This window comes from Aotus nancymaae, unplaced genomic scaffold (assembly GCF_030222135.1).
Source record: "Aotus nancymaae isolate 86718 unplaced genomic scaffold, 86718_ANA_hifiasm-v0.15.2.pri h1tg000003l, whole genome shotgun sequence".
Taxonomy (NCBI): Eukaryota; Metazoa; Chordata; class Mammalia; order Primates; family Aotidae; genus Aotus; species Aotus nancymaae.
Genome location: NW_026988414.1, coordinates 70,135,324 through 70,160,306, shown reverse-complemented (window position 1 = coordinate 70,160,306; position 24,983 = coordinate 70,135,324). Strand labels below are relative to the sequence as shown.

The following is a 24,983-nucleotide window of genomic DNA, read 5'->3' as shown; positions in this document are numbered from 1 at the left end:
GTAGATACCAGAAAAAGAAAGAAAGGTGAAGCCAGGGAGAATTGTGTACCAGGAAATAGTCATTAAGGTCATTACATTGATCCTTCATTTCTATTTGCCACAAATAACACTCTAGGAATGAAGAGTGACAACTAGTTTTTTAAACAAAGGGTGTCACTGCTTACAAAGCATCCCTACAGTGGATCACGAAGTCAGGAGTTCAAGACCAGCCTGGCCAAGATGGTGAAACCCCATCTCTGCTAAAAATACAAAAATTAGCTGGATGTGGTGGCACATGCCTGTAATCCCAGCTACTTGGGAGGCTGAGGCAGAGAATTGCTTAAACCTGGGAGGTGGAGGTTGCAGTGATCTGAGATCACACCACTGCACTCCAGCCTGGTGACAAGGCAAGACTCTATCTCAATAAAAAATAAAACAAACAAACAAAAAACACAGCAGCACTCCATTCATTATTTAATTTGATTTACTCCTTAGGAAATAATTTCAATAATTTATGAAGAAGAAAATGTCCTGCAATGATGATCTAAATGACATCATAAAAAGACAATCTTGACTGTAGATCTGGAATTTGGGGAATTTTCAAAGGCACAGAGAAAAACTCCAGTTCTCAGGATTCAGCTGACTGACAAATTTCCTGCCACATCCCTTCACAATGGATGCTTCTGTGATCTGAACTATGCATTATTTCTAGAACATGCCATGTCCTTTCTTATTTCTGGGGCTCTACAGATGTTTTCCCTCTGCCTGGAATGCTCTCCTCTCTTTTCCCACTTAAAATGCTAACCTATCCATCAGAAAAGAGTTAAGATAGCAGGACTGACTGCTCTCTGTGAAAATATCTGCTTACAAGGCTGGCTCTAGCCTGGCATCTGGTAACTTGGATCTGAGGAGGGTTCCCATCATTCCCAGAACTGATAAGAGTGGCTTGCTTGCTGTGCCTCTACTGTACGGACTGTGCTGAACACCTGCTTTCCTCGTGGGAGTGTGGAATTTTGTTAGCTGGCAGGCAGAGGGTGTGTATGTGGTCAGCCCCAATAAAGATGCTGGGCTCTGAGCCTCTAACAAGCTTCCTGGCTGCCAACATTTCCCATGTGTTGTCATAACTCATTGCAGGGGGAAGTAAGCGGGTCCTGCGTGCCTTCCCTAGGGTAAAAAGCCTTGGGTGCTTCTATCTCGTTTCCCCCAGACTTTACCCCATGAACCTTTTCCCTTTGTTGATTTTCTTTGTATACTTTCACTGTAATAAATCATAGCTGTGAGTGCCAATGTATGCTGAGTCACTGAATCGCTGCAGATCATTGAATCTTAGGGGTTGTCTTGAAGACCCTCAACACACAACCCTTCAAGCATCAGTTCAAATAGGACATCATTAATCTTTCTGTGCTTTCTTAGGTAGCTTCCCATTGCTCCTTTGCCTCTGCTCTTGCAATTAAAGAGAGTTCCTTATTGCATGATCATTAACCCTTTGTACTCTGTGCCCCTTTTAGAGTATAAGCTCATCAAAGACAAAGATCTGGTCTTTTTCACCTTTCTTTCTCCAGCATAGGGTTAATATACTTGGTAGCATTTGCAATGGTGAGTGTAGTCAATAACCACTGTTTACTATATGCCCGACACACATAGCTAAGAGCTCTACCCATATTACTTGCACTTCATCCTTCCAACCACCCCGTAAGGTAGCTACTACTGCTATCTTCATCTGTAAAGTGGAGAAAACAGAGGGGCCATCAGAAGGTGTTCAGTGAGTGAATGAACCATGTAAAGAACGCCATTTTAGTCCTTGGGGAATCACGTCACTGAGCTGCACTTTTGTCACCATGGCTATTAACTCATGTACATGCACCTCTGCAGGTGCTGTGTACAAACTGCTCCTAGGATGTAACCTATTATATCACTTATTTTATTTATTATGAAGTGACTTATTATATCATTTGTTTTATTTATTTATTTTTTTTACCAGATAAGGTGTGCTTACTGAGCACAATTCAATCAAGGGTGTGAAGTGGAACGTAACCCTCTCTCCTGTTTGCCTCCCCAGACCCTCTTTTATGTCCTTCCAGAGGGGATGGACAAATGTGTTAACATATTTTACACAATGGGAGCATTTTATGCACATTCGATTTGCTTTTCTTACCTAAAAACATATCCTGGTGGTCATTTCATTGCACATCTGCAACAACCTCACTCTTTCTGAACACCTGCAGAGCATGCCACATCACTAGGACAGTAGGTTGGAAACAGCTTAATTATGACAAGTGGCTCTAGAACGTTTTACACACTCAGAGTAGACCCATATGATAAAAAGTCTTAGAAATGGAAAATCTGGGTCCAAAAGATATTTATTACTTATTTTTATTGTAAAAAATTGTGACATAATTTACATACCATAACATTTGCTCTCTTAAAGGTTATGGTTCCATAGTTTTTAGGATAGTCACACAATTGTGCAATATCACCACTACCTAATTCCAAGACACTTTCTTCACCATGGAAAGAAACCCTGTCTGTACCCATTAGTAGCTAAGATATCTAGTTTTTATTTTGATAGGTTTTGCCACATTGTGGCATCAAAATTGAACCACACATTGCAGAATTTGTCATATCATTCCAAATATGCAAGGTAGTAGATTTCTAGTTGTGTCTCCATCCCTGTCCCTACATAGAACAATGTCTCATTGGTCTTATCTGAGAAAGTAAGTCCAAGTTGAAGATAGAAAATGCAAGCCTCCCATTCCCACCTCCCCTCCCCCACCATTCCGCTGCATCCTGCATAGAAGCTGCACGTTGGCATACTCCCCACACTGAGAAATGCATCAAAAGTCCAGCCTGACTTTAAAACTTCTTTATAGTCTTTTTGGAGATGCACCCCATCCATACAAGCGTACATGGTTGCTACACTGACCTTGACTAGGATGAGGGCATTCTCATGATGTCAGTGTTCTGAGTTTAATGCTCTGGCAACGAGAAAATTTAAAAAGGCACAGTTCCTTTCTGTGTCTGTTCTCTAACCCAAGCACTGACACCATACCAGGTTGTTCTGTCCTTGGACCAGTCACCAGCGCCGACAGTGCCAGCCATGGGATGCCAAACAAGGCTTGCTTTGCATCCCACCCTCCTCCCACCACCTGCCAGCCCCTGCTTATCTGGAAGGACCTCACATCCTAGAAAACTGACTCTGTAAACTGCTTCCCAGAGTGTGCCGCTTGGCTTCCAGCCCCACGTTGAGAACACAGCCCGCCAAGCACCCCCAGGTATGACGCTTTCTTCCTCTTTCTTCCTTTTCCTCATGTGTTTTTAGGAACATCCAAAGGGAAGATAATTAAAACCTGCAAGAAAACCAGCTGGCAGAGAAAAGGAAAATCTTAGTGACTTAGGGACGACGCCACATGTTTATGGGTAAGTTTTGTAAGTAACACGACAATAAAAAAGAGGCTTTATAAATAAATGCCACATTCTTCAAAGCTCTATATAAACTACATTCTTTTTAAGGATGGGGTGGGGGCGACTCATACCCATGCTTCTTCCTCATCATTTCATTTCCAACAGGGGGAAAGGAATCCTAATTGTACAATTTCCTAGGAGCTCAGGCGTTCTGGAGCCAACAGCACAGAAACACACACGCACTCACACACACGCACACACTGGGGAAAAGAGGGAAAGCAAGAAAGAAAAGAGGAGGAGGCCCAAGAGGATCTTTATTTAGCAAAGCAGAGTGGAACAAAGGGGCAGAGGGCAGGCATCTCACCACCTCTGATTGGGTTTTCTGGCTATTCACGTTAAGCACATACACTTTTAATTCATAAGACGAAACCTCTGCCTGCCTTTCTCAAATGCCGAGCGCTGTCTGAAAAGTGCCAAGATTCGGGTGAGCCTGTATAATCCCTTTCATTTTTCATCTCCTTTGCCGATTGTCAGGTGAAGCAGAGCCTTTTGCTACTCTGCATGTGACACAAGGCTCAGGGCACACACATTCCAGAGTGGCCTTCCCCACGAGCCAGCTGTGTGTAGGTAACTAAAGCCTGCCCTTTGCTTGCTGTTAACAGGAGTAATTGGCACGCCACTGAGGAGCTGCTGGAGCGCTGTGATTTGCTCAGTTTGGGGGTCTCCCCAGACCATATGTGCATGCAGCGGTGATAGAAATATTTTCCATATGAGCTCTCCACTCGCCTGCTTAAGTGCTCCAGGCTGAGGGAGGCCAGATCATTTGTCATTTACTCTACACACTAAAAAAATCAACAGGGAAGTTGCGAACTTCAACTACAACTAGAGGGCAATGGTCTGCTTTCAGCTTCCAGCATCACTCACCCATTCAGTTCCTCCTGCTCCCATTCAAGGGCTCAATCCCCCCACAGGCCCAGAAAGTATCTACAGAGCAGAGGACATGATTAACTAATAGGCGAAAAGCCTACAACAAATGACCCGTTGCTGCATGCCTCTGAGCTGCATGTCTGTTTTGAACAGAGCAACGCGCCTGCTGAAACCACAGCTAGCTTTGCAGCCGTGGGCTTGGGAGCGCTCTCACTTCCACTCTTCTTAGACAAGGGAAAGTAATTACATTAGCCTTTCAGAGCCTGCTTGGTCCCTGACAAGGCTAACAAAAGGCAAAGCTGTGAACTGGCCTCATGGCCTTTTTAGGAGATATATTTTTCACTTGGCTTTTCAAAGAGGAAGACGGATGCAGGAGAAAGGCTGTCCTTTCGTTACTCAGGCATCAGGGTAAGGAGTGAAAGAAGTGGATACAGGAAATATGTTGCAGGCTGCTTTGCAGGTGAGGGTGGATACACCAAGGTGCTTCCCCCTCGGGGCTCAGTGACAATCTATTCCAATCTCTTCACCTGCATAAAAAACGGACTCCAAGAGGTATCATTGATGTTAAAAAAAAAACTGTACCCAACAATCACATGAACTAAACCTATAATAATAAATCATCCTCATGGACTTAAAACATCTCTTCCTTCTAAGGTCGATCTGGGCACACTCCTAGCCCTGTTGCATATTATTGTCCCTCTTCAAACCTGTGATAGAAAGTTAAGCACAGATTTATCCAAGCACATCAAAGCCAAAAATAAAAATAAAAAGAGAGAGAAGTGTTGCAAAAGCAGGGAAGAATGCGATTCCCCTAGCATGCACATTCTCTTTGCAGCACTGGAGAAAAATTCTCAAAAGGTTAACAGTCCCTATTGAAATCTGACATGGCACATCTTTTTTTTTTCTGCTACAGCAGGAGAAACGTGCGTGCTACAGGCATCTGTCACCAAGGCCAGAGCAACTTCCCAGTATGGCAACTGTACAGACAGCTTCAGAATGAGATTTTAGAGATTATAAAATTCTTCAAGAAGAAAAGACGTCTTCATATAAGAAAAGGCAAGAGAAGCCTACAAAAGTAATATAAAGCATTACTCTTTGCACCCCATAAAAATCCATTCCCTGATCCCTCTTGGTTGATAGAAGAGGAAATATAATGCTGACAAAAATACAACTTCTGACAAGATATTTTATTTGGCTTACCTCTCCCCCAGGTCTTGCTAACACTGCTGTTTGAACGTGGAGCAATGTTAATATCAGGTAGCTGACAAACATTATTACCCAAAGTTAGAACTACCCTAGAGGAGAACTCCGTCTGCCAAGTGCTAACAGCTAGCAGATGCACTTGTGTCTCGGGATTCCAGCCCTGGAGTTCCGCTAGGCACCGCGCTGGTTCCCTCGGCTCTCCCTCACTGTACTACCCGGCGCTTCGAGCTCAGCCTCTGCTCTGAAGAAAACTGGTAAGCTGATCTCTTCATGTAATAACTTCTCCCGGCTGGGGGAGGGGACAGGAGCCAGCTGGGAGCTGGGGGGCTGCCTTTTAACAGAAAGCAGAAAGGGGAGGGACAGAAATGATCAATGTGGAGTTCTGCATCTGGTCTCATTCATGAAAAGGGTTCCAAGGTAAGCACTCCACATGCAGGGGGACAGCCCCTACCCTCATCCACTGAGGCAGGGAGGAGGCAGTGAACTGCAGCAGGATGAGCTCCAGGCTGGGAACAGGGAGAGCTAGGGCCTTCCTAGTGCAGGATCTGGGGCTGACTAGCTGTGTTTGCCTGGACAAGTTGGCAGCCCTCTCTGGGCTGCAGTTTACTTTTCTCACTGGTACAATCAAACGTTGGATGAATGACCTCTGAGTTCCCTTTTAGATCTGATTTGATGGTTGCAGAAATCTAGGTAGTTAAAGGCTGCATTATCAAGGGCAGCCTCAGTGGGGGAAAGAAGTCACAGGGTGATGTGTGTTTGTGCATCAATTGTATAGACACAAACAGATGGGAACTGTGGAAGACAATATAGCCCCCTCTTGCTGCATCCCTGGGTCACTGTGCCTAAGTAAGAGCTTGAGGAATTATTGCTGACAATGTAAAAATAGGCAGCAAGATGGGAACAAGTGAATCCCAAGCGTCACATAGTGCTGTCAGAGTGCACTGAAATGCAAGATGGTTTTAAAAGAAATAAGAGCTACCTTTGAGTAGACTCACACTGACCAACAAAGTGGGGCTTGGGAGTGTGGGGAGCAGGCTGGGAAAAGGGTCTTCCTAAAGCCTACTGTGCACTTGGGATACACCTTACATGGTTACCTGTTATCCTGAAATAGCAGGGATCGTGGTTTAAGACAGATTAGTATTGTATTCTGCCTAGAATGGGTTCAAGGCAGTGTTCTGAGGCTTTTGGTGACCACAGAGGATAGGATGACTGCATGGTGTAGTGGAAACAGCCTGAGGTCCTGGAATTAGGCAGGTGTGGGTTAAACGCCAGCTGTGCTTCAAACTCTTTGTGCATGTATGGGTGAGTATTTAACTCTGGTGAGCCCTAGTCTCCCCTCCTGTGAAATAGAAAAATGTCATCCAATGCTTATGACGACTACCAATGAGCTCACCTAGGCACAAAATGTGGCATAGTTCCTGGCACACAGTAAGTACTAAAGACACACGCTTTCTCTTTGATCTGAAATAAATATCAGCAGCCAGCCCCAGAAAGTAAATTAATAAACACTTGAAAAGCCTCAGGTTATGAGCATTTTCCTGCATTAATGAGGAAACTTTAAACCTAACTGCAGTTTGCAGCCATCTCAGAAAGTTTATTATCACCAGTCACATGACCATTTACCAGTAGGGGGATGAAGGGGAAGAACTTTCATTCCTTTTTTCCAGGTCTATAAGATGAAAAAAAAAAAAAAGTATAGTGAGGATAATATAATATCTCCAATTAAAGAAAGAAAGGAATGAATTTTTCTTCTTCCTCTTTCGTAGTCACTGTTACTGTTCAGCTTTGGGTCTGTTCTGCTACCTAATTGAAGGGGCAAAGTTATCTACTGAGTAATCTCACGAGAAATGCAGGCATTACTTCAGAAAGCCAAAGTTCTTGAAAGTCCAGGAGTGTTGTCTAGCCAGGGGTTGGGAAACTTTCTGTAAAGGGCCGGATGGTAAATATTTTTGGTTTTACAGACCATGTGGTCTCAGTAGCAACTACTCAACGCTGCCATTATAGCACAAAAGCAACCACAGATAACACACACATGAACAAGTGTGGCTGTGTTCCAATAAAACTTTATTTGTAAAAAACAGGCAGCAGGCCAGATTTGACAGTAGTTTGCCAGCTCCTGGTCTAGATACTTCCCAATCATCCTTCCACCCACTGCAATCTTTTGACTTCTCTGCTCTACTGCAAGGGCTCTGGAAAGCTCATCAATGGCCCCCGTGTCACACAATTCAAAAGCTAATCATTTAGCACTTATTTACTTCTCTGTAGCCATGTCCTCCTTTACTTTTAATGTTGTGGTAACATATGCAACATAAATTTGTCATTAAATTTATTACTAAGTATATAAGTGAGCGGCATTAAGTACATTCACAATATTGTGCAGCCATCACCACTGTTCATTTCTAGAACTTTTCCATTTCCACAAACAGAAACTCTGTATTCATTAAACCTCTCCATTTCCCCTCCTCCAAGCCCTTGGTAACTACTATGCTACTCTCTGTCTCCATGAGTTTTCCTAGTCTAGGTACTTCATATAAGGGGACTCATGCACTACAGTATTTTGCCTTTCGTGTCTGACTTATTTCACATAGCATAATATTCCCAAGGTTTGTCCACGCTATAACAGGTATCAAAACTTCCTTCTTTTCTAAGGTTAAACAATATTCCATCACATGGATATACCACATTTTGTTTATTCATCCATCTGTTAATGGACACTTGGAATGTTCCTACCATTTGGCTGTTATGTATAATACTGCTATGAACCTGGATGTCCAAGTATCTATTTGAATCCCTGCTTTCAATTTTTTTGGATATGTATCTAGGAGTAGAATCACTGAATCATATGGTAACTCTGTGTTTAACTTTTTGAGAAGCTACCAAACTGTTTTCCATAGTGGTGGTACTGTTTTACATTCTCACTAGCAATGCACGAAGGTTCAATTTCTCTACATCCTTGACAATGCTTATTATTTTCCATTTTTTGACAACAGACATCTTAATGGATATGAAATGTATGTCTTCCTTTTTGAACCACTCTCTTCCCATAGCTTCCAGGGCTATGGCTCTAGATTTCCTTTGCCTCTCATTGGCTGACATTCATTGAGCGCTATGAGCCCAGTATTATTAAAATTACTAAAATAACTTTTAAAATAGTTTCATGTAGCCATGACAACAGTCTTATTAGATTAAATAATTTGCTTCGTGTCACACAATGGTAGGTGGCACAGTCAGCATTCTGACCCCAGCAGCCTTTGTCCAGAGCCTGACTCTTAATGATGACATTGCCTTGTCACCATTTCTCTGGACTCTTGACACACCCTGGGCCTAGCTCCTAAATTCTTATGTTCTAGGCCCTGTTTCCTCTCTATCTGCCCTCATTGGGCCATTTTATCATTTCAATGGTCTCAACCCTTTACACGCCCACGATTCTCTACAACCATCTGTAGCCAGGTCTCTCTCCTGACCTGCAGGTCGATATACCCAGTTGCCTAATGGATACTTGCATTCCTCAAATGTACTCTGAATTCAACAGGTCTAAAACTGAGCTAATGTTTCCCTGAAACCTGTTCTTCCTCCTGTTTCCTCTATCTCAGTAAATGACATCATTAGCCATATAATTCCCAGGGGCTGACAACAGGGTCCTCCCACTCCCTCACTTTTTCATCCAAACCATCATTGGGTCTGATTGAGTTTCCTTCTAGAGAGCTCCGCAGCAGGTCTATGGCCCCACATTCCTGCTGCCCTGTCCCCATCCAGTCCTCCACCATCTCTTCATGACTTTATGTAGCAACCTTCTTGTTCTGTTCTTCTCTCCTTCCAGCCCTCTTTCCTAGTGCAACCACTGGGATCTTCTAAAATGTGATTCCAATCATGTCACTCTCTTGATTTTTTTCTTTTTCTTTTGAAATAACTTTAGATTTACAGAATAGTTGCAAAGACAGCACAGAGTATCACAGCATCTCTTCACCCAGCTCTTTATAATGTTAACATCTTACATAACTGATATATTTATGTAAACTAAGATGTTAACATTGGTACAATAATATTAACTAAACTACAGACTCAGATTTCCCCAGTTTTTTTCCAAAACGTACTTTTTCTATTCCAGGGACCCAATCCAGGAGACCACAATTACATTTAGTCATGACATTTCTTTGGTCTCTCCTGGTCTGTGACAGTTTCTCAGCCTTTCTTTGTTTTTCATGACCTCGACACTCTTGAAGATTACTGGTCAGGTATTTTTTAGATTATCCTTCAATTTGGGTTTATCTAATGTTTTTTCATGATTAGACAGGGGTTAACGGGTTTTTATGAAAAATATTATGGAAGCAAAGTGACCTTATCACATTCATCGGGGTATACTATTTCAACATGACTTATCACTGATGATATTAACCTTGACCATGTGGTTAAAGTGGTATCTGCCAGGTTTCTCCACTGTAAAGATAGTATTTTTCCTTTTCCATATCCTATTTATTGGAAATGAATCAGTAAATACCATAGAATTAAGCTCTACTTTCTGGAGGGGGAGTATCAAAGAATATTCAGACATGTTAAAAACATCACAAATGCGTACATATTTTGGAGGAGATACTTTAAGGCTATGCAACTATTCTGTTTTCTCAGCTAATTTTAACATTCATCTGTAGATCTTGCCTGCAGCAATTATTACTGTAGTGTTCTAATAGTGATTTTCTGTTTCCCTCATGCCTTCTACATTTAATCAGAATTCATTAGTATGGATGATTTGTTCCTCCTCTTCCATATATTTATTAATTGAAACATTTATTTATACTACTCTGCTTAAAATCTTTTGATGGCTCTCCTTTGGGATGAAGTCCAAATCCCTTCACATGACAATTACAAGATTGTTTGCAGTATGTTCTCTTCCTGCCCTTCCAGCCTCTTCCTCATCTTTTGTTCACACACACTTTATTCTCCAGCCATCTTAAGCCACAAGAAATTATCCCAACTACCATGTGTCCTTGTGCTTGATGCCTTCTTTCCTAGTAGTCCCTTTCTCTAGAAAGTCATTCCCCCATCCTCACTGAGCTAGCTCCTGTTGCTCTTTGCTTCTAAAAATGTATCCCAAATCATTCATAAGCATCAAATATTGGAAACCACCTAAATGCCCATCAATAGGGACTAACTGAATAATTATGACATCCATAAAGTGAGGTACCCTGGAGCAACAAAAAAAGAAAAAAGAAAAAATTGAGGTTGCTTCCTATGTAATGATATGAAACATATCTAAGATTTATTAAGTGAAAAAAGATGCACAGAAGTGTGATTACTGTCCTATTATTTGCATATGCATGTTTGTAATTGCTTGTCTATGTGTTATCTGTGGAAAAACACACTTGAGGCTACCAACAATGGCTATGTCTAGGGAGGGAAACTGAGTAGCTTCAGGACAGAAATGAGAGAAAAATTTATTATTATATATCTGTGCTGTCTCGTACTGCAGCCACTTACCCATGCACAAATACTGAGCAATGGAAATGTGGCTATTCCAAATTGTAATATGCTGTAAGTGTAAAATGCTCTTTGTACAATTTGAAAACTTGGTATGAGCAAAAGAATGTAAAATATCTCATTCATATATGTTTATGTTGATTTGATGTTGAAATAATATTTTGAATATGTTGGGTTATAGTATTAAAATTAATTTCATTTGTTTCATTTTACTTTTTAAAATGCGGCTACTAGAAAAATAGCCACACTGGTGGACGGCATTTCTATATCCTCTTTCACACTTACTGAACTGTCAAACATGTGAATGTATTGCTATTCAAAAAGTAAATAAAATGAGGCCGGGTGCAGTGGCTCACGCCTGTAATCCCAATACTTTGAGAGGCTGAGGTAGGCAGATCACTTGAGGTCTGGAGTTTGAGACCAGCCTGGCCAATATGGTGAAACCCAATCTCTACTAAAAATACAAAAATTAGTTGGGCGTGGTGGTATGCGCCTAGTAGTAGTAATCCCAGCTACTCGGGAGGCTGAGGCAAGAGAATCACTTGAAACCCTTGAAACCAGGAGGTGGAAGTTGCAGTGAGCCAAGATCCCACCACTGCACTCCAGCCTGGGTAACAGAGAGAGACTTGTCTCAAAAAAAAAAAAAGAAAAGTAAAATGAATGATAGAAATAATAGTTAAGAATAGAAATGAACACACACATGTCTTCCTTGGTCCCAGTGATTCACTTAAATGTCACTTTTTCTAGGAGTTACATCTCATCAGGCTCCCTGTTAAGCTGAGGGCAAAGCCCTGGCCTACATCCCCAGGTATCCTCTGATTATCTCCAGTGTAATATTTATCATGATGTGTTGTAATTGCTAATTCAAGTATTGTCTCCATCAATACAGAGTGAGCGCTCCATAACAAGAGATGCGTCTTTTCTCTGTGGCTCCAAGAGTCAGCACACAAATAGCCTGATTCGGTGAATGCCAAACAAGAGAATGGATGCAAACGAGTATTTTATAGGAAATTCTTATCTGCTTTTGACGGGAGATCTTCTAATGGTTCATCTTAGATACCAGAAAACGAAAAACACAGAGGAGAAACTCCCAGAAGGTATATTCCTCAAGGAAATTCAAATAATTTCAACCTAACTTTGGGTAACCTAAAAAGAGAAAATGTTAGTGGTAAAATGAGAGTATCAAAAAACACGAACGTATGACGCCTAAAACCACACATTTCATGTAAAATATAATTTCGCACTACGTCTTACTAACAAAGAAGAGTAAACCACAGGAGATGTCACCTCTAAGGCTATTTTACTTCCTGCCAAGAATGTGTATTCCTTTATGAAGGAAGAAGGAAGATGCAGGCTTCTCCACAGAGGTCCATATTGTATGGCTAAACTGTTCAAACTATGTTCTCTCTTTACATATGCTGACATTGTGTGGAATAGGTGGAAAAAGTCTCTTGTCAAGAAAGCAGCTGGCTATCAGTCAGGGAGCTGGCCATGCAGGAAAGGAGAAGCAGAAGCAGGTGTTAGTAATTAACTCTCGCTTTGTATGAACCAAGAAGCCATTAAATAGTCACAGAGGTGGGAAATGAGGAAAGCAAAGAGTTCTCTGCTGCATTTCTAGTGACTGCTGTCTCTTCTCTTTAAAGATAAGGACAATCATGAGACTCTAAAACAAAGGAAGTCGCTGCATCCTTACCCTTCTCTGATTTCTGTCTGAAAGGGGCCAAAGGCTGTGTGGATCAGCACGTGTAAATATCAGGGCAGCCATGCAGTTAGGCTGAGCACCTTGCAGGTTCACTGAAAGGAGGGTTATGTTACTTGGCTCAACTGGGTTCAGGGATTTAAAGTCAGGCCAAGAGTAGGGCCACAGACACAGCGAGATGCTTAAAAAAAAAAAATAAAATAAAACAAAACCCTACAGGCCCATCCTAGTTCAGATAATGCATCAGAACCATTATCATGTTGACCGTATTTTTGTTTCAAGTATTTATTCTAAGGAGAGGTTCTCAACTGTGGTCCCTGGATCAGCATCATTGGGGAACTTGTTTTAAAATGCAAATATCAGACTCATCCCAGACTTATGAATTAGGAACTCTGGGGGTTAAGCCCTCCAATTTGTGTTATAACAAGCCCTGTGGATGCCTGCTGCTTTGGAAACTACTGCTTTAAGCAATAATCATCTGTCTAGTAAACGTTAATTCAAATTGCATAAACTTAAAATATTACTTTATAAAATCTTATTTTCTTACAAAAGGTAACTGTCAGACACTAAAACATAGCACGAAGCCATAATAATGAAAACAGTGGCATAAACAACCACTGACGGAAGAGGCAGATCATTCACCTGACTAAACGTGTAGAGGGATTTCATGTGCAATCAATAAGTCACTTCAAATCATCAAGAAAAGGAAAGCAAAGGGCTGGGAATGTGGCCAGTGACTTGAGGAGTAAAGTTATTTCTCTAATTTATATCAATGACAAAATAAATTGTGGGTGGATTATAGGTTTTATGCAAACAATAGAAGTGTGAAAACAGTAAAAGGAAATGGGTTAATATTTCTATATTCTTGGTGTGGGGAAGGATTTTTAAGCAGAGCTAAAATGAAGACAGAAATCACAAAAGAAAATACTTATATATTTGTATACATATTTTAAAATTCTGTAAATTCAAAATACCATAAACAGAATTAAAAGCCAAATAGGCTGGGTGCAGTAGCTCATGTCTGTAATCCCAGCACTTTGGGAGGCCGACGTAGGTGAATCACTTGAGGTCAGGAGTTCAAGTCCAGCCTGGCCAACATGGTGAAAACCCGACTCTACTAAAAATACAAAAATTATCCAGGCATAGTGGCATATGCCTGTAAACCCAGCTACTCAGGAGGGTGAGGTGTGAAAATGACTTCAACCTGGGAGGCAGTTGCAGTGAGCCAAGAACACGTGATTGTGATTGCACTCCAGCCTGGGCAACAGAGCAAGACTCCATCTCAAAAAAAAAAAAAAAAAAGCTGAATACACAGTAAAGAATGTATTTCACTTGTCCATTTACTAAAAATAATATCAGCACTTATCATCTGCTTGAACCAGGAAAAACAGCAATAGGCAAAAACAGACTCAATTCTCATCACTGTGGAGCGTAATTACTGTCTGGTGCAGGATGTCAACATTAATGAAACCCAGCAAATACATTTAAAATTGCAACATGAAAAGAATTACAAAGGAAAGATAGATGGTAATATAGGAAGTCTGTCCTCATTAGAGATTGGCTTGTGAGAGGAGCAATAATGGCCTTCCTGATGACTTGAGAGGAAGAAGGCGTGGCTGAATAGAGGCAACCAAGAGGACGCCAGCCCAGCATCAGATGGGCTGAGGACAAAGGGAGGGGCCGTGATGAAGAGATCTGTCTTTCTCTTAATGAGAATCTACTTTAAAGGCAAAGGCAGCAGTTATAGGACCAGATTTGCATTTTACAAAGGCTACTTCTGTTGTATGGTGAAGGGATTAGAGGGAGGCAAGAATGGAAGCTGGAAGGCCAGTTAGAAGATTATGGCTGTAGTCCAGATGAAAAGGGCTAAGTGCTTAAACCAGGATGGTGGAAAGAAATGAATGATTTCAAAGGTAACTGACAACATTTACAGTGGGAAGAGGCTCAGGTCCACAATATATTTTTAAAAACACAGAACTCTTAAATAAAAACAATGTTAGTGAAAGGATGGACTCAATGTCTAACCATAGGGGAGGTCTTGGATACACTATGGTATACCCAGAAAGTGAACTCCTATACAATCATTTAGAGTGACCATGCCATATGTTTACTGACTGCTTGATATTGATAACATTTTGATGTTACATTTTAAGACAAAAGTAGGCTACATCAATAAGGGAATAATAGTCTTTTCAACAAATGGTGCCAGGATAAGTGGATATCTACACACAAAAGAATGAAGATGGACCCCTACCTCATCCTGCTCACACACTAATTAACTCAAAACACATCAAAGATTCTATATCATGGTCACTATAATTAATAATAACATATTATATACTTGAAAACTACTAAGAGAGATTTTAAGTGTTCTTCCACATATCAATAAATGATAAGTGTGGGAGGTAATACACATGTGAATTAGCTTGATTTACCCAGTCACAATGTGTACATAAACCCAAAACATCATAAGGTATACCATACATATATACAAGTGTTACTTGCCCATTAAAAAATAAATCATAGTCTGTGGTAGGCAGAATGATGTCTCCACCAAGACGTCCACATCTTAATCCCTGAAATTTATGAATACGTTATATTACATAGCAAAGGGAAAACACGGTGTCAGATGGAATTAACATGGCTAATCAGATGACTTTAAAATACAGAGATTATTCTAGATTTTCAAGGTAGGCACAATTAATCACAAGGGTCCTTACATGTGGAAGGGCAAGGCAGAAGAGGGAAGATTGTAGAAGAACTCAACCTGCCGTTGCTGGCTTTGAAGATGAAGAGGAGCTGGGACCCAAGGAATGTGGCAGCCTGCAGAAGTTGGAAAGGGCTAGAAGTAGGGATCCTTTCCTAGAGCCTCCACAGGGACTACGGCTTTGCCAACACCTTGGTTGCAGTCTAGTTAGAACTATTTTGGACTTCTGATCTCTGGAACTGTAAGATAATAAATTTTTTATTTGATGCCACCAAATTTGTGTTGTTACAAAAGCCATAGGACATTATATACCTGACTGTAAGAGCTAAGATTTTAAAACCCTTAGAAGATGATACAGGAGTAACTTCATGACTTTGGGTTAGGTGATAGTTTTATAGGTGTAACACCAAAAGCACAAGTGACAAAGGAAAAATAAATAAATGGGACTTTATCAGCATGGAAGGCCCTGGTGCTGCTAATGATACCATCAAGTTGGTGAAAAGACAATCTACAGAATGGGAGAAAAAATGTACAAACCATGTCTGATAAGGGACTTGTATCAGAACCTGTATTCTTACACCTTAATAAAAAATTGGAAACTCAATTAAAATGGGCAAAAGCTTTGAATAGACATTTCTCCAGGAAAAGACATACAAATGGTCAGTAAGCACAGAAAAAGCTGCTCAATATCATGAGTCATTAGGGAAATGCAAATCAAAACCACTACTCAAATACACAGGTGGTAACAAATGTTGGCCAGGGTGTAGACAAGCTGAAATTCTTATATACTACTGGTGGCCACGTAAAATGGTGCAGCTGCCTTGGAAAATTCTGCAGCTGTATCAAAAAGTTAAATGTAGAATTACCACATGACCCAGTAAGTCCAATTTTACATATATACCCAAGAGAAATGACAACATATGTCCACATTATTCATAATAGCCCAAAAAGTGGACATAACTCAAATGTCCGTCACCTAATGAATATATATAAAATGTGGAATATCCCCATTACAGAATATAGTTTGGTGATACAAAGAAACGAAGTATTGATACATGCTACAAAATGGATGATCCTTGAAAAGATTTTTTTGTTTTTGAGACAGAGTTCTGCTCTTGTTGCCCAGGCCGGAGTGCAATGGTGCAATCTCGGCTCACTGCAACCTCCGCCTCTCAGGTTCAAGCGATTCTCTGGCCTCAGCCTCCTGAGTAGCTGGGATTACAGGCACCTGCCACCACGCCTGTCTAATTTTTGTATTTATAGTAGAGATGAGGTTTTGCCATGTTGGACAGGCTGGTCTCAAACTCCTGACCTCAGGTGATCCGCCCACCTTGGCCTTCCAAAGTGCTTGGATTACAGGTGTGAGCCATCGCGGATGGCCAAAAAGATATCCTAAGTGAAGAAAGCTAATCTTGAAAGACCATTTGTTGAATGATTCCATTAAATGAAATGTCCAAAATAGGCAAATTTATAGAGACAGAAAGTAGATTGTTTCATAGGTCTGAGGACAGTGAGTGGAAATGGGGAGTGACTGCTAATGGGTACAGGATTGCTTTTGGGAGTGATGAAAATGTTCTAAAGTTATATTATGGTGATAGTTACACAATGCTGTGAATATGCTTAAAATAAAAAGGCAATCAGTGAATTGGAGGGTGTATAAATTGTATCTTTTTTTTTTTTTTTAAGAGTCTTGCTCTGTCACCCAGGCTGGAGTGCAGGGCATAATCTTGGCTCACTGCAACCCCTGCCTCCTTGGTTCAAGTGATTCTCGTGTCTCAGCCTCCCGAGCAGCTGGGATTCCATGCACCCACCACCACACCTGCACCCACCACCACACCGACTAATTGTTGTATTTTTAGTAGAGACGAGGTTTCGCCACATTGGCCAGGCTGGTCTCGAACTCCTGACCTCAAGTAATCCGCCTGCCTTGGCCTCCCAAAGTGTTGCTATTACAGGCATGAGCCACCGTGCCTGGTCATCACCTCGCATCTTAACATGATAGTAAATCAGTAGATCTGGGATGGGGCCTGAAACTTTGGATTTCTAATAACCTCTAATGATGCTGGGGTTATTTTAGTTCAAAATGTGCGCATTACTAAGCCTGGTAATATTGCCTGCTTAGATCAGGTCTCCCACCTGATCAGTTAGGTCTTCCCTTCATCTTCAAAGCCAGTAATGGCAGGTTGAGTTCTCACAACCTTCCCTCATCTGCCTTGCTCTTCCACCTTTAAGGACCTCTGTGGTTAAATTTTCTCCTACTGGTCAGGTGGGAGACCTGCTCTAAGCAGGCATTATCAGCAGGCTTCATAATGCATACATTTTGAACTAACACCAGTTCCACATCTAAGAATCATGGACATGAGCCAACATTTATCTAAAAAAGAGTTTTCATCTTCATTTTGTTCATAAAGGTGAAAAATCTTAATGTAAATGTTTAATTACAAAGTCTGAGTTAAATACGTATTGCTGTATGTTTTAGAGTACTATTTAATTATAAAACTGATGTATTGTAATATTTAGCGACACTGAATGGTGTTTGCTGTATGGATGTGACAATTTACTAAGTGAAAAAAGGTTACAAAGGAGGATTTCAAGGATGAAACCATTTTCAATACACACAGAAAAAGTGATCAGAAGGCTATTCTCCACCATGGTAATGCTGGTTATCTCTGCACGGTAATTTTTACTTTCTCCTATTTGCTAATCAATATTTTCTAGCATTCACACCACAAACACACAATACTAACATAAGAAGAAGGAGTAATGAAGGTTATATTGATCCTGCTCAGGTTACCAGGGATTTGCCTCATTGGCAACCCAGCTCAGCCAAAAGATGCAAAAGCTCCATCTAGAGGTTATTTCCTCAAACTGCAGGCACCTGATCCCAGAAACCCAGGGAAGACTAAAATGCTCAGCAAGTACAACTCATATCTCAGAAGGCACACACGTGGCAAGTGAGTATCTCAGAAGGACTGGTTTTCTTTCCATGACCAAAGGTGTTCATTCTATGTTTAAATGGAAAACTTTACAACTCCCATCAGTGGAGCCGAGAAAATATTACCAGTGGGAAAATGACAGAGAGCCAACCAACTCATTGGTTTCCTTCCAAGGGTCTTCAATACACTCCTTCTCTAATCTTAATTTTACTTAAATATAGTTAATTTCCTGCTTTGAATAGAACAGAAATGATTATTGCTTTCTGAAAAAGAAAGAAAATGGCTTTGCATGTGTTAAGAGATTTGTCAAACATCTGTATTATAAACAGCCAGCACTAAACACTCTGGTGAAAGAGTTTAACAGATATGTGGCAAGATAAATTCTACATTAAATAATTCCACCCTTTGGAGTTTCAGTCAGTGCTGAGTTTAATGTTGGCATTGCTGATGGCTGCTACCCTCCTGAGTCATGTCTCTCTTCCTGCTTCACTCCCTTCAGGCCAACGCTATAGAATAAGCACCAAAGGTTCCCGTGAACACCACTGCAAAACATGGCAGATCAACCCAACAGTGTAACCTTACTTACTCCTCAGCATGGCTTGGACCTGTATTTTAGGTTTCAGGACTTACATAAATTTCTGAGGCCTTGGAGAAAGTACTGGAAAAAACTGGAAACACTGACCTTGCAATAAAAGCTTAAGGCTGGGGTTATGAGTGAGTTGGAGAAGAGGAACATGAAGAGGGGACATATTGATGGTTTTTAAGTTCACAAGGGGTTCTAAGGCAGCCCTGGTCTCCTTCTACCCAGAATTCAGGTGTATTCTGCCCAGTTTTTGCATCTCTTCCTTGGCAGCTGGAAAATATCAGAAAAACTAACTCAGAACAAAGAGCTAATTGAGTGATAACTGGATTGAAGTGTTACCTCTCCCTGCATTTTAACAAAAGAGTAACATTTAATGAGTGCTACTAGGAAGTGTATTAAGAGACCATAAATGTATTATCTCATTTAAATAATATACCAAGTGGACGTGTGAATCAAGGCTTGGAAAAAGTTAAGCGACTTTTTCATGATCACATGAACAAGCCTATAGCAAAGCATGGATTTAAACCCAGGACATCTGTCTCCACAGCTGTGACTCTTAACCACAATGCAGTAGAAGAGACTTGCTGACTGTTCTTGAAATGTATCTTGAATTCATCCACTTCTGTCCATTTTCACGTGTCCACAAGTTCAAGGCATGGCACCTCCCGGGACTTTTTCAGTAGCCTCCTAACTGATCTCTGGGCTTCTATCTTGTCTCTTTCCAACACAATTTTCACATCTTGAGTAGAATGATATTTTAAAACAAAAGCAGAAACAGGTCATTCCTTTATTACTTCACGGGTTTCCTATTGCCTGTAGGATGAATGAAGAAGCCCTAAGAAGTCCTTAGCCAGGCCCAGAAGCCCAGCATGATTTGGCCTCATCCCACACTCCCCACCCCCTTCCTATGACCCTCTGGTCTCCCTCTAGCTCCTAGCTCTTTCCTGCCTCAAATGTTCACTCATTTTTTCCTATGGCTCTAAACTCATCCCTTCTTTTGCCTGGCCAAGGACTACTCATTCTTCAGGTCTCAGATAGAAGCACATTCTTCCAGAGAGGCATTCTGACTCAAAATCTAAGTTAGCATCCCTGCCCCTATCCCCTTCAATGTCCAGGCTTCCCAATTAATTTCTCTCTAAGCCCCTGCACTTTACCTTCTAGACCCCTTTCCTCATCCACAACACAGATTTCTCATGTAATAATCTCTTCAACTAGACCGTAAGGTTCCTGAAGGCAGAGGCAAAGACGATTTTTTCAGGGGCTTGGCACATAGGTGTCAATGCATGTCTATCTGGTGACCACAGGAGTGAGAGAGAGCAAACACTCCCTTAATTCAAAGGGATACATCTCTTCAGGGTGAGATTCTGTAATCAAGACAAACTGGATGAGGAGATATTCAATCACTGACATGTCAGCTGATACCATTTCAAATAGATGCATATATTAGCATCTTTGTGCTGGGGAATGAATGATTGGGCCTTTTAAATACATGGGCATGTCATATTTAGCCGCAAATAAGTAGGGTGTCATAAAAACTCACAGCCCCCAAACCACTGGTTGGCCTCCTAGATGAAGCATCACTAAAGTTACATCTGACCCTGGATGTAACTTTAATCTCTGATCTTTACATCCTTCCTCTCCCCTTTCTCCCAGCCACAGGAGCTGAGCTGCAAGAAGTGTAGCGACACCACACTGAATTAGGGCATTCTGACTGCTGTTAACCTCAGCTTGCTGGAACCAGACCCAATCTCGGCACTGAGTGCACCAGCCCCCGGGTTGCTATAACCGCCATTTGGCTGGTGGTCTTCTCTGCTGGAGTGTCTTCCAGCTTGTGCACAGAACTTGTTCATTTTCTAATAATAATTTCTACCAGGGGTGTTTCATTTTCTTCCCCCAATAAAAAGGATTAGAAGAAGATAGCATAAAGGCTGCAACTACCAGCAAAAAGTGGCAAGAAGAAATCAGTAAAAATTGTAGTTACCACAACAGCAGCACTGCCACCTAGCACCGTTCTGTGTTGGGATAAGCAGCCATAGATAATTTACAAGTCTCCGAGGGTGATAATTCATGTTCATAAGCATAATTCCTGAGCAAATCCCAACAAACCAGGTCATTAAGAAAGAGTAGGGTTTTGATATTTATTATGTCAGGCATTAGGCTGGGAGGTAGCTATGATCCCCATTTAATTCTCCAATCCTATAGATTAAGTATCCTTTATTTTACAGTTGATGAAGCTGGAGACTGGAAAAGGTAAAATTATTTTCAGTACACTTTGTTCAAGAAACCATAAAAGTATATAGGATACTTTAGAGAAATCTTTGATGATGGTCTAATTTCTGGGTTTCTAACTATTTACAAAAAAAATTACCTTTATTTCTCCTGTCTTTACTAAGCTTCCCCTTCTCAACCTAGCACCTGGCACCAGGAGTGTTTAATCTGATTGAAAACACAATAAGTGTAGTTAATCACTAACCTCAGCTTTCAACTGAGACTGTTAGGTAAAAAGTCAAACAGACTTCCTGCTGACAGAGAATCTCATTCCATAGTTCTTATGATCAATATACACAGCATATTTTGAATAGATAAGTAATTATGAAATGTTTTCCCACAGTAACAATAGAGAAATGTTCAGAAGAATGTCGAGTGCTATCATAAAAAGGGAAAGTTGAAAAAATTCACCTACTGTTTCATCAAGTTTATTCGCCAAGGCAAAGCTAGCTGCTATAACAGATGAACCTTGATGGCTAACACGCAGAGCTTATTTCTTGATAGTGTAAAACTCAGATGGTGGGCAGGGAGGAGACAGCTCCACACAACCACTTAGGGACCCAGGCTGCCAGAGGCTCTATGCCCCTCAATACATGGTTTCCAAGGTTGCACTGGAAACTCATATCCACCTGGCAGATGGAGAGGGGAAAAAGTGGAGGATCACCAGGACTGGCCCATCTTCCACTGGCGACATCCAACTGCAAGAAGGCTGGGAAATACGGCCTAGCTACAGACCCAAGAGAAGAGAGACTCAGGCTTGGCAAACGACTAAAGAATCTTTGCCGTAATAGTCAGAATCCTCCAAAGAAGTGAGCTCATCACTGTTACCTAAATTATATGAAAGTGTGATGTGAATTGGTAATAAACTGATCATGGGGAGCCCAGACTTACTCCTTACCATCCATGAAGCCTACACACCTGCTGCATATCAAGATTTCCCTTCTGCTCCTGCTTCCTTTAAGGCCAGTCAGGAAATCTGATAAATCTGTGAAAGACGGATGTCTCATCATCTTCATCAGTTGATGTTCAGATAGTCCAGTGTCAGTTACAAAATGCAGCCCAGTGAGGGAGTTTGTACTTACATTATGACATGCAAAGAGGCAAAGAAAAGAACACTTAGAGAGTGCCTACTCTATATGGATGCTTGACAGACATGATCTTATTTAATTTTAATAACTATGGGGGGAGAAATTTTATTTCCATTTTCCAGATGAGAAGACTAAGCTCACAGAAGAAGTGGACAACTCTACTAAAGGTTGCAGTAGTCATAAGAGTTAGACTTTGGTTTGAGTGCTACCCAAGTCCATGTACTTCCCCCATACTGCTTCCCATGGAGCCGAGGGCTGCCGGGTGCCACGGTGTGGGTTGTTGCCTGGAATGAGAAGTTGCTGACAAAGTCCTCAGTGGCTGCTCCAGATGTTCTCAAGGGCCCTGACTCTCAGGGTCGAGGACCCCATCCATTGTAAAAAATATGATACATAGGCAAGAGCACTTAGCTTTCATTCTTATCACTGACTCTGGCAATGGCAGAGATGAAGGAGAGAGGGAGAGAGTTTCCAAGTTAGCTGTCTCCCATTTTCAACTTTTGTGGTTTTCAATAATAAACACTCTGGAAAGTTGGGTATTTGCCTGAGCGCAAGAGTGTCCAAGGCATTGTTCAGTCTTAAGGCGATTTTCTTAGGCTTATACCTAGGATATATCAGACAAGATATTAAGAGTTTAAATTGCCTGGGTGAGGTGGCTCACAACTGTAATCCCAGCACTTTGGAAGCCTGAGACAGGAGGATCACTTGAGCCCAGGAGTCAGAGACTACCAGCCTGGCCAACATCGCAAGACCCAGTCTTTACAAAAAATACAAAAACTAGCTGGGTGTGGTGGTGTGCACCTGTAGTCCCAGCTACTCAGGAGGCTGAGGTGGGAGGATTACTTGAACCTGGGGGGTTAAAGCTGCAGTGAGCCGTGATTGTGCCACTGCACTCCAGCCTGGGCAACAAAGTGAGAGCCTGTCTCAAAAAAAAAAAAAAAAGAGGATAAACGTGGGGAAAAAAATCAACAAAATTTGAGCAGCATCAATGAAGAAAAGCAGCAAAATTAAAAGAAAATCCAAAAGAGGAATCATAAACATTAACTAAAGTGGTGGGGTGTGCGTGTCAGAACCTAACTGATGATGTCAGGAATAGATCAGTGGTTTGCAACAATTTTGCACTTTCAAATACCCAAGTTTTTGGCTATACATTTGAAGGCATTAAGGGTGAATACGTCATGAAAAAGAAAGTGCTGGGAAGTTACCAAAACTTCCTGCTATTGTCACGTTTTTCACTTTTGCTGCCTTCCATATGAGAAGAATTGTTTATTGCCCTGGCCATGTCTTTTTATATGCCATTAGAGGAAGAGTTTGCGTATTTCAATAAACGGCTGCCTTAGTCAATTTTTTTTCTGTTACGTCAAAATAATTGAGCATGGGTAATCTATAAATAATAGAAATTTGTTTCTCACAGTTCTGGAGGCTGGAAGTTCAAGATTAAGGCACAAGCAGGTTTGGTGTCTGGTGAAGGCCCCGTCTCCACTTTCAAGGAGGCGTCTTGTTGCTGTGTCCTTACACGGTGAAAGGCAGAAGGGCAAAAAGGTCGAATCCCGTGTGAAGGCTATTTTATAAGGGCATTAAGTCCATTTAGAGGGAGAAGCCTTCATGACCTAAGCACCTCCTAAAGGACCCATGTCTTAATACAACTGCACTGGGGATTAAGTTTCAACGTGAATTTCGGGGAACATTCAGACTATGGCAAGTCATTTTTCATACATACTAACGATGTGACATGGTGCCTGGTAGCTATGGCACTGTAAATCCTGCCTCATCCTGTGCCACACTCCGTAACTTGCTCAGTTCAGCACACTATACAATAGACACTGTAAGAGCCTCTGTTCTGGGTTGACGCAAAAACAAATTTTACATACAGATCAAAATTTGGCAGAATACCTATGGGGCACTGCTACTCAATAAGCTACCACACCAGCTCCAGGGATTGTCATCACCTCATTGGAAAAGTGTCAAATCAAAGTCTCGGCATTTGCCCAAGTGAGAGATGAAGCTTATTTCACGTATTCAGTTCATCCCACCCATAAACATGCTGAGAGAGTCAACATCATATTTCCAATGCAGCAACTATTCCTGAAATATGTCCAGTCCAACTATTCCTAAAATAGTTTCTTTCAGGAACAAAAAAACCAAACACAACTTAAAAAAAGAATCCCTTAACTAAACCTAAAGACAGCACAATAAAACTGCCAAAATGATTGCATTTCTGCCTATTTGGTGGACCTCTAAGCGACTGTCTCCTAACAAGAAAGAAGTAACTTGAAAATATTCGGCCTGTGCCAGTGATGTGTGATTTAAGAGAGGAAATACTTAGAGGCTTAAGAGACCTTTGCAGGGAGCCTGGAAGCTGGCTGCAAGTTTGAAGAAACTTGCATTCTCTGGAATCTAGGTTCATTTCTCTCTGGGAACGACCAGGAAGTAAAGTCCATAAACTGAGATTTTAGAAGGTCCTTGAAACAGGCAATGAATCAGAACAAAATGAAACTTGGTTCAAGTAGGCAGTAATTTATTGCGGTGGTGTTCCCAGCCTACACGGGGAAAATTCAGCCATTTACAATGAAATAGTGATGGGTCAGTGAATTTGATAATATATCCAGGGGCAGAATGTAACTGAATAGGGTTGGTTCTTATTTCCTTGGTTCTACTAATTCACTTACTGCTTACTGTGACTGCGTGTGTCAGGTGTTAGAAGCTCCTGAATGAGTGA

General features: G+C 41.3%; 1 protein-coding gene across 2 annotated transcripts in view; it reads right to left on the bottom strand.

The window, feature by feature from the left end:
• The window catches only part of THSD4 (thrombospondin type 1 domain containing 4), a 645,795-nt gene that overhangs the window by 232,308 nt on the left and 388,504 nt on the right, over nucleotides 1-24,983 (bottom strand). The window contains exon 1 of one of the 2 annotated variants that reach the window (XM_012451308.2): nucleotides 5,509-5,738. The exons of the other annotated variant lie outside the window; for it this stretch is intronic. Within the exon in view, the coding sequence (XP_012306731.2) occupies nucleotides 5,509-5,580 (72 nt within the window). The 5' untranslated portion in view covers nucleotides 5,581-5,738. Of the gene's footprint in view, nucleotides 1-5,508; nucleotides 5,739-24,983 lie in introns of those variants that run through there. 2 annotated transcript variants of the gene reach the window in all.